At 37.7% G+C, this 10,886-nt stretch overlaps 1 protein-coding gene across 25 annotated transcripts in view; it reads left to right on the plus strand.

The window, feature by feature from the left end:
* Positions 1-10,886, plus strand: part of NRXN1 (neurexin 1) — a 715,706-nt gene that overhangs the window by 235,774 nt on the left and 469,046 nt on the right. For all 25 annotated transcript variants that reach the window (XM_069799889.1, XM_069799890.1, XM_069799901.1 and 22 more), the window contains one exon: positions 10,541-10,842. In XM_069799889.1, coding sequence (XP_069655990.1) covers positions 10,541-10,842 — 302 coding nt within the window. The remainder of the gene's footprint in view (positions 1-10,540; positions 10,843-10,886) is intronic.

Below are 10,886 nucleotides of genomic sequence, written 5' to 3' on the forward strand. Positions count from 1 at the left end.
TCTAAATTTATCTTTAATATATTCATAGCTGAAAATAAATCAGTGCACATTGCTAAATACAGTTTTAAAAATATGGTCAGGCCAAGAAACCTACCTATCATTTTAAAAAGTTTCATTTAAAAAAAAAAAAAAATTGGTATCAAGAGTTCTTGAAAGCCTTATTTTGATATAGCTTACTGGTAGTATGTTAGAACATAATTAAGCTCTGTCAAAGAGTACATCTTCTCAAATCCTGGTATGTGTAGTAAAGAAGAGGAGGTGATGGAAAGAATTGTCTTCTGCTTAATATAGGAAAACTTAAAGTTGTTACTTGAAACTTCTTAATGTCTCTATCAAGTTTCTTTAAATTGTCTCCTCCTTTGTCACCTTATGTGGGGGTAAGCTTCAGATGATCATGGAAAAAGGTGGGGGGGAATAGGTTTAAGAGCTTTAATATTGCACTGATCTTTTACTATGTGTTTAAGAAGCTGTTTCACACTACAGAATCAGGACCCCTGTAAGCAGGTTTGTTTCACAAAATGGCTTTGCAGTGGCAGCGAAGGAGCTCTGAAACAGATTAGGGCATTTGTTTCAGTAGCACTTCTTTCCTAAAAATCACCCATTTGTTAGGTAGCTGCTGCTACTCCTTTATATTAATGTAAATAACATTGATAGCTATCTGTGTTCACTAGCAAAACAATTGCTTGCATACTTCTATGTTTGCAGTTGGGTAAACCCAGATTTTGAGATGCCACGTGTGAAATTACCATCTGAATATCTGTGGTGGTTGTTTACACAAAACTTTGGTGTTACTTTCTCCAGACATAGGCCCTAGTTTCTTCATTTTCTGTTCTATTAAACTGTTCTTCTCTCAACCCGTGAGTTTTACTTCTTTTCCCAATTTTCTCCCCCATCCCACTGGGTTGGGGGGAAGTGAGCGAGCAGCTGTGTGGTGCTTAGTTGCTGGCTGGGGTCAAACCATGACAAATTGGCAACTGATTTAATGATTGTGTGTAGAATAAAACGGCAGCTAGAAAAGCCTTTCCAAGTTTCCTCTCGGCTCCTGCAATATGATATTTTATACATGACTTTATCACTTGTGCTGTTAAATTCTTGTTGTCAGGTGGAATTTTACTTTGCACTTCAGTTTACTTAAATGTATACCAGTTTTACTTGTAAGTTGGATACAAGCAGTGCAGACTTCGCCCAGGATTCCAGGTGTAGTGTCTTTTTGAGATAAACCATGTACTTATAGTGGACTGTATAAACAGAGACTATGGTAGTCCGAATTAGTTGGTTAGAACAACTAACCAAAGTCTTACTTCTCTTGTCATCTCTTTGAGTGCAGCATTTTCTCTTGGAGAAGGGCTTGGGATGGTTCACCAGTTCCCTGGATCTTTGGAATGAGTAGACACTTGTACAGCATTTTTCTGCAAAAAGATCATACAAAATAATAATAACAAAACCCTTGAGAAATGATTCCTGACTCCTTCAGAATAAGTTGGTCATGGTCTTAAATGTTTTGTTCTCATGCTAGGCTAGCTGTGATTATCTCATAATGGACTTATTCCCTAATAAAGGAGGAAGAAGGTACCGTAATGTGACCACAAAAATTGAAATTTATTTTATAATGCTTTCTGGAGCTGCTAACTGCTGGCTTTGTGATACTGCATCTTCATCCTTCTGTAACAACAGCAGCTCTCTTCAGACTAAAACTTCACATTGTAGCTGTTTGCTTTTAAAAGCCTGTGAGTGCAACTTTCCTTATTTGCTGATTTACATATAATAAAGACTTTTCTTGTTTCTTACTCAAAATTTGCTTAAGTATTACAACAACGGATTGTGCAATGCATTTCTGGGTATGCTGGCAAATAAGATGCTCAAGAACAGCAATTTCAGTTCCTGCTACAGAATCTATTCTAACATGCCATATCCTTTTCAGTGTACGCCATATTAATAGGGAAGGGAGCCAGGGATTTGTATTTACATGACATGGCAGGGGGGGGAGGAAAGAAACAGTATTTTCTTTCTTTTGTGGATCTGGAATCACGAATCTCATTTTCTCCCCAAATTGTTCCCTTGGAACTTTCTGTGAAGACTTGTTTAGAGGCCAAGGAGGGCAGTTGCTGGACAGGAACAAAAGAATGTGAGAAAGGGAAGGAAGAATGGGAGATTTTTCTATTAAAACAAAATTATTTAAGCTTAAGTGAGATAGGAACAGAAAACTGTTGTTGCTACGTACTATCAGTGCTTTTAAAAATAAATTCAACCCTAACTGATAAAGTAGACCATCTGTACCATATTTGAATTAATAATTTCTTAGGTTTTATCATAATTCCATCTTTTTTGTTGGTTTCATATTCAAGTCTTAAATTTAAGCAGACAGTAATAATATGTTTTCTTCTCTGAGTGCCTGCATGATTTGATTATGTATGCAATCCAGTAAGCCTATTTTATGTAACTGGGAAACAAATTAAGGTCAAACTCAGGTAAAAAAAAATTGGAGAAACACTTTATAGTCTTACTGTTTTTCATATTAAGATCCAGTAAGTGATCTATTAATGGAAGGGTACAGGCTGGTCTTCTAAAAGGGCAGTATGCTGAGAAGCCTTGTGCATGATATGTCCCGAGATCATTCTATGTACAGCGGTGCACACCTTTTGCAGAGAGAATTCCCCTTGTTATTGTAGTGGCAAACTGTTAGTTTGCTATTACTGCAAGGTTTCCAGTTCTTGATGTTTACTACAGAAGTAGCAGTTCAGGCTGTCTTGTTTCATTGTATCAGTCATCCTTGTTAATGGTTTTGTCTACATGCTGTTTTGGTGTAGTTTTCCCTAGGTTGCATTGCGTTCTGAAAGACTTTATAAATAAGACGATGGCTTAATAGATAAATGTTTGATTTTTGAATTGCCATAAAATGGAGCACAAAACAGTACATCTGGGGACATACTAGACTCTGGTTTGGCATGATTTATTTATTCAGTGCATTTTTAATGTTTTGAAGATTGTACAGAAGGAACCTGACTCTTAGAATATCGCCAGTATCAGTTTATTTTGTCTTTGAAAAGAATTCTTTTGGTAGGCAGGCCGACAAATCGACAGCACTCTACTACATTTTGTTTGTATAATAATACATTGGTTTGTCACATGACATGTGTCCTTGGAATTTAGTTAATAAACTTATTTTAAGACTGTTTTTTGGTTTTTTTCTGTAAAGACACATTGCAGCTGTCAATAAAGAGCTTTGATTTACTCTCCCTAGGCAATTTTTTTTTTTCTCTAGTCTATGGTCCCGTCATTGTTACTACCTAATAAGACCAGAGCATCCAGTCATATGCATTTGATTTAAATCAGGCATGGGCACATGATCAAATCATTATGGAATCAGCCAGACCTATTTTATGATTTAATACTGCCAGGGAAGAGGCTAGATATACTGTAAAGCTTAACATAGTACTTATGTAGGACTGTAAAATCTGCTAAGGCCTGTGGAAGTATTTCTTCTGGACCTTTGATCAGACCCTAAGGACTTAAATGAACCTCCAAAGAAGTGAATATTAAAACTGTTGTTGACTTCAGTGGGGAACAGGGAAAATTCTAAGTAAGAAAATAGGAAAAAATACCCTTTCTGCACTAGCAGGTGCTTTAATAAAACATGTGTCTTGTCTGAATCCTTTCTGTGATACAGATAGATCATGTATTTCTGTATTTATGCATATCCCATTAGTCAGGATTGTAACTGCAGTAATATACAATAATTTACAGTACTCAAAATTTAGAGTAAAAACATGTTAAATTCAGCTATTGGTGTTCGTATTATCTTGTGCTTTTCTATGCAGGTAATTACATTTTAGTCATTAAATGAAGTGCAACACTTCATACTGGCTAGAATGACTGCCATGCATTTTTAATGGTTTCTCTAAGTGTCATTAAGTGATAATTTGAAAAAATAAACAAACAACCAGCAGTATACACAATTGCTTATTAATAAAGCCTGTTCTTAATTCACTTTTTAAATCAATGAACGTTGTGGTATGAAATGTAGCCGTAGATTATAACTGCTTTTTTATATAAAACATCTGAATGTTTTATATAATTTTTTTCAATCTGTCCATTGTAATTATATACTTTCATGTCAAGAGTAAAATAGTACCTTTGCTTGACATTAGAGAGTTGATACAGGGATGGTTACCAGTATTGCTTCATGGCTTTTCTGTCCTGTGTCTAATTTATGAAACATTTTCACTTGTACTTGGCTCCAGCTGTATGTCTGCTAGAATTGTCTCTGTTTTTCAGTGATAAAACACACTAAAGCTTTGTAACTTGATTTCCTATTCTGGTTTTTCTGAATCTTTGCTAGCCTACACTGAAACCATACAGTGGCAGAGCTGTGGCCGTTTGCCTTCTATCTTCCCATTTCATAGCCGGGTATGGCAAGGCAGCATTGCAGTTGCAGTGTCTAATCACTTTCAAAATGTTAATGCCATATTGAGGGCAAAGATGTCTGAGGTTGCATCGAAGTGATCGTGAGAGGGAGTTTTAATTTTTCATGAGGAATGCATTACTCCAAAGACTGGAGAAATGTGGAGATGGTTTATCGCTACCTCCCCTCCCTTCAAGTAGTTTCTGTTATGTGCAGTTTGGCCAAACTAGAATATTGTCATAGTAAATATTATTTAAATTCATGCCATGGATATATCTTCAAAGTACAAGGAAATACTTAGTTTTGTTGAGATACTTCCTGTGAAAAGATACTATACATTTTATCTCCCTTCAGTTGTTTGAAACCAGTAGTTTTCAGGTTTTATTCTTCTGTAATGCTAAGAAATGTATTTTCAGTTGTCAGATGCCTGTGGAAAAGTATTGTAGTTCTTAGCAGGCAACACCTGCTAGAAAATGGAATGACTATCTAGTTGAGTATGCAGACTGTCTCATTAGCTGCTCAGTCAAGCTCTGTGACCTTTTGTCTGTCAGGCATTTTTTTTTTTATAGCACTGAAACTCCTTAGAATAAAAATCAAAGTTCTTTTAGCTACTGATACCAGAAACGAATTTTCTAATCTATCAAAATATTGTTGAATTATTTCAGTTTTTTCAACCTTTGCTTCCTAAAAGTAATTTACATCAGAAATCTCAATTTAATGAGTTTTACTGAAAACATAGTAACTAATGAGAAAAAGGGAATTGCTGCTGTACCTACAGCGAGAGCTTACTTGGAGTTATTGGTAAAGTCTGATTTCTCTTCAGAAATGAGATTTTGAGATTGCCGGAATCACAAGACATGACATCTGAGCTCTTGGCTGTCCTTGTGCTCCTCTGTGAGCTGGCCTTCCAGGGGCCCGTAATTACTAAAATGTTAAATGGTAAAGGAAATGGATGAAATGGAGCTAATCTGGATCAGGAATGATGCCATTCAGAGTGCCCATAGTTGCACAACTGGAAGTTTGGAAGGTGATATTGTCTTGAATCCCACAGAGAGGAGGGTTCATCTCCTGACTCTGCAGCCCATGAGCGTACTGTGGTTGGATCAGAACCTCTCCCAGTTATCTGAAGTATGGATGTGACCTACCTGATAAGTGTCAGCACTTTCATGCATTATTATCCTACCCTAATGGAGTCCTGGTACCGGTTTGCATGCAGTGCCATTGCAATCACAGCCTGTATCGTAGCATTACAATGAATTCTGAGGACTGAATATGTGAAACTCAATCCTACAGTGCAAAACAGCAAATAATGGACGTTTTCAGTTTGGCAGGTGAGCCAAAAATTTAGTTTGGCAGGAAAGGTATGAAATTAAGGGTTTTTTTCCCCACAGTGTTCAGGTTTTTAAATCACAGTATTTTTCTGAAGTAAAATGGTATGCTCAGTTTTGGCTTTTTATTTTCAGTTCAAAGTCAAATTTTAAGCAAATGAATGCTAGTTTGATGCAAACTAAGTAATTTGTTTAAAAATTGAATGCTTCAACATAACTTAAAATCACTCAACTCCCAAAACTTCAGATTCAAGCTTTCTGTACAGTTATATTGCCAAAATCAGTGATTAAATGAAACACCAGATTCATAAATTCTTCCCAGAAATACCCCAAATGGGATCTCTTCCCCCCTGCCAACTGGGGAAAACTTCATATGTGAGTTGATTTTGATCGGCTCCTGTGCCAGAGTGATGGTACAGTAATGTGGAAGGAAGAACTACAGCTTATCTAACACTTGTTTAGGTACCTAGTATGAAGATCATTAACCATATTGGTTAGTGACAGTTCTTTGGTGATATTACTGAGTATCACAGACCTTATTATTGAAGCTAAAAGGAATGGGAAAGAGTTAAAAAATTAAAAGTGAATGCTGCAGGGTGCATAGCATTGGTTAAAGATGCTGCAGAAGAATAATTCAGAGTTTGTCATTACTGGTTTTCCCAAAGGGCATCCAGTGGGATCCATGTGAAATAGCACCACTGTGACTGGAAAACATCTGACTTCATCTTTCCAATGACAACTCAAGCTGGTTTTTGTTGTTCAGTTTTTTGTTTTGTTCTCCAGTGAAGATGGGTAGGGTTGCCCTTTTAGTCTTTTATTTTTTGTCCCTAGAGGAAAATGTAATTAAGTCAAAAGGTTTTAGCCTTGAATACTTACAGTTCTGGAGTGGTAAACACAGAAATGTTAGCTTTTATGTTGGGTGTCTGTGGTGAGGTGTTGGGAGCTGGGGGTGGCTTCTGTGAGGAGAGGCTGGGGCTGCCCTGTGCTGGACACGGCCAGTTCCAGCAGACCCACCGTGAGGCACAGGTTAGCCCCTCAGCCACGAGTGGATTGCTTCTGGGAAAGTGTGTGTAAGAAATGATAAAAAAACCAGCAAGGAGTGAGGGGGAAAAAAAAAAAAGTCTGAGAAACATCCCTGTGAGCACCAAGGTGAGAGAAGGAGGAGGGGAAGGAGGTGCTGCAGTGCCAGAGCAGAGATTTCCCTGCAGCCCGTGGACACCATGGGTGAGCAAGTATTCCCACTGCAGCCCATGGAGGATGCCATGGGTGGAGAATTCCTGCAGGATCTGTGGACTGTGGAGAGCCCACACAGGAGCAGGCTCAGCCTGAAGGACTGCAGCCATGGGAAGGACCCATGCTGGAGGGAGAGAAAAGCATGAGGAGGATGAGCGGCAGCTGCCATCCCCTTTTGCTGCTCAGGGTGGGGAGAGGTAGAGGAGTTGGAAATGAAGGAGTGACAGGAATGAAGCTGAGCCTGAGGAAAAAGTAGGGGTGGGAAGGTATTTTCAATTTGCTTTCCTACCACTCAAAACTATTTTAATTGCAATAAATTAGTTTTCCCCAAGTTGACTATTTTTTTTTTTTTTTTTTGCTTGTGATGGTAGTTGGTAAGAGACTTCCCTGTCTGTATGTCGACCCGTGAACTTTTTCATCTTATTTTCTTCCCCTGCCCTGTTAAGGAGGAGGAGTGAGAGAGTGACTGGGTGGGCATCTGGCAGCTGGCCAAGGTCAACCCAATGCAATCCTAAAGGCTTTTTCAAATTTATGTAAATTGTGGCTCTATTTACAGTCCAAGGTTATAATTTTGCTTGAATGAATATTCCTGCTTGCTTCTTCAGGCCCTTCTTTAGGAATAATTAAAAAAAAAAAAAAGTACCTGGCATGCATTTACACTCCCATGCATTTTCATGTCTGTGTAAATGATCTGGCTCTACAGAAGTCGTTTACAGTGCATAATATGTATACATAAATATTTTGCATGTTGATTCATTTATGTCCTTCAGCTTTTTCTGTTACAGTCATTAAATACATGGGACAAAACTACACATACTAAGTTACTGCATTTAAGTTTTATCATCTGTCCGTTGCAGTCATTCATGCTGGTTTAGTATGCCTTTGCAGTAAGCATCCATACCAAATAAATTTGCTCTTGAGCATTTTATGCTTTTATTAAATATTCATTAAGTGAGATGCATTGTATTCATGCAGTCTGCTGCTTAGTGCATTGCGACCCCAGAAAATGCATTGTTTGTAAATTCTTTGTGCAGAATGAGCCAAGATTTTCCTCCTCTACCAAAACATGTCAGGGTCTAGGACACATTGCTATCAGCGTAGAGTTGTTCTGCATGTGGGACTGATCTGGAACATTTAAGACCTGGAGAATGGGTACAGCAATTCCTGGTGTGTCCTTAGTGGAAGCTGCAGTGTCTCTTGACCTGCTGTTCCTGATAGACTGGGAAGGGTTATAGGCAGGATAAATAGGTATTTTCTTGCTACACTGTTGGTAACGTCAAAGGTAAAAACCAAAGACTTTTGGACAGATTGAGTGGGCTAATTTTTGGCCTCAGTCAGGCACATGGAATCTAGCTTATATTTCAGTCAAGTTCAACAAAGGGTAACATTTGTCCTAACTGTCAAAAATGTATGCTGGGTAAAAATGGTCTGGTGACAAAATACCAGACTTATTTTAACTGCTTTTCTCTCCATAGTAAGTATTAGTCAGAACACCTCTAAGAATATAATTTTTGTCCAGAATGGAATTTCTTACGACAAAAAACAAACAAACAACCCCCCCCCCCAAAAAAAAAAAAAAAACCCCAAAAACAAAAAAACCCCAGGACTTTTGTTCTCCTGAAACTGGGAGGGTGAGACACCAGTTATGTTGGAGCTTTTCTCACCATGTCAACTGCTTGTACTCATAAGCCTGGCTCTCTCTTCATGAGTTCCTCCGCAGAGAGGTGACTGGGTTTGTCCATAGAGGTACCAGCTATCTAGATACTACAGCCCTGCGGAAGTCAGGTTAGGATGTAGCACGTTATGACGATACCTAGCTCCTCCTGCGTATTTACTGTGTGTGATGAATGGCCAATTCAGTCTGTGAATGTGTATGATCAACTGCTTGTTGTAATAGAGGAACATTTTGCTTAATCTGAAACTGGAGACTGAGGATTGTTGTTTGGTTTTGTTTGTGTTTCGTGAGAGGTGTTATCAACAGATAGCAGGGAAATCATCCTTCAGGGTGCTCAGAGAGGTTATTTATTTATTTATTTTTAAGTGTTTGTTTACAAAATAGGCTTAGGCTGTGAAATCTAGCTGTGGATTTCCTGTTACAAACTCTGATTTCTTTCATTTGGGGCAAGATACTGTTGAGGCCTGCTTTGGGCTATATACAGAGCATATTAGATAAACAGTTGCTTTGTGGTTTTTTTCATATAATATCCTAGTATGATTTGGCTGCTGCTGCACACACACAAAAAAAAAAATTCCAAAGAATTCTGCATCAAATCTGTGAGATAGCACTTCAAAATAAATACAGACCAATAATTTTTAATATTCTAATTACATAGAAAAGCTAAAATGCAATTGCTACCTGGAGTCCTATCTGAAGTTACTTTGCAGTGCTATCTGAACTTACTATGCTCTACTAGCTAAAGAGAAGCATTGCAAGTAGCATCAGTGTTAATGTATATAGACTACTGCAGGGGGTTGTAAGCAGATGACATGGAACAACAGAAGATGCATATGCCCAGGGACTGTGTTCTCACATCTGCTTTTTTGCATGCTCTGTCATTCACTGGTGTCTTTTAAATTCACACTGTTGTTATTTCCCTTATCTATATATTTATACATATGTTTGGGTTTTGTTCTGATGGTATCATAGCCTGATGTATGCAGCTGTGTTCTGGAGACTGAGTTTATTCTCAAGAACGATGAAATTTGATATCCGCAGGTTTTCATACCTTCCTCCTTACACTGCATCAACATATACAGTTTTCCTTTGACATTTTACTAGCACTTACTAGTAGCTAAACAAATTAATTCTGACTTCATATAGCTTTAAACCCTGTACATGTGGTAAAAGCTCAGCATATGTGTTCATCTGTAGGAATTCAGGGGAAAACATAATCTCCATATATGTTATACTTCTCTGATGAGACTGAAGGCTTAGCCTCTGCTATTTGTGTTTCTTAGTCACCTTTAGGATAAACTGCGACAATAACGTGTATAGCACATACTGGCTAGTAAAAGTACATCTCAGAAAAAACCTATTTGTTTCCTGATGCATGTTAACTTTCTCTCCAATGTGGTGCTATGTGCAGGTTTGAATGAGGTAGATTCTTAAATGAGTGGTTTGTAGTTTTGGTTTATTCAAGGCCTTAGGCCAAAGCACTTCAAGATATCTAGGTTATTGATTCTTTTTGAGATACCATGATTTTAGTGAGAGTTCAGAAAAGGTCTGGGTTTTGACTGGGATAACACTTTGGTTTGCACATTCACCTTAAATGTTGTGTACTTAGATATCTTCTAGATCAGATTGCTTAAGTAACATTAACACGACTGCTGATACAGTATATTTTCTGAGTTTAATCATATCCATGAATATTCTGGAAGAAAATATTTTAAAATATGTTCACAGTAAATCTTATAGTTAACACTTTTCTTCATGGATTTTAAGTGTTTTAAATTAATTACTTTTTGATACAGTGCTTACAGTAATACTGTTGAATTAGCTATGAAAATAATTCATGCAAGTTGCTTTTAATTATTTGCTAGTGATTTATTTGTTTGTTTCTCTCCTTTCACTTGTCAGGAAAAGAAGAATATATTGCGACATTCAAGGGATCAGAATACTTCTGCTATGATTTATCTCAGAATCCCATACAGAGTAGCAGTGATGAAATAACTCTGTCGTTTAAAACACTTCAGAGGAATGGACTGATGCTTCACACAGGAAAATCGGCTGATTATGTCAATCTTGCACTGAAAAATGGAGCTGTCTCCTTGGTCATTAATTTGGGCTCAGGGGCCTTTGAAGCACTGGTGGAACCTGTGAATGGGAAATTTAATGACAATGCCTGGCATGATGTGAAAGTAACCAGGAATCTGCGTCAGGTAACAGTACAATGGATACAAGAATAACTGACTTTTTTTTACGA

Source organism: Haliaeetus albicilla, chromosome 13, assembly GCF_947461875.1.
Source record: "Haliaeetus albicilla chromosome 13, bHalAlb1.1, whole genome shotgun sequence".
In the NCBI taxonomy this organism is placed as follows: domain Eukaryota; kingdom Metazoa; phylum Chordata; class Aves; order Accipitriformes; family Accipitridae; genus Haliaeetus; species Haliaeetus albicilla.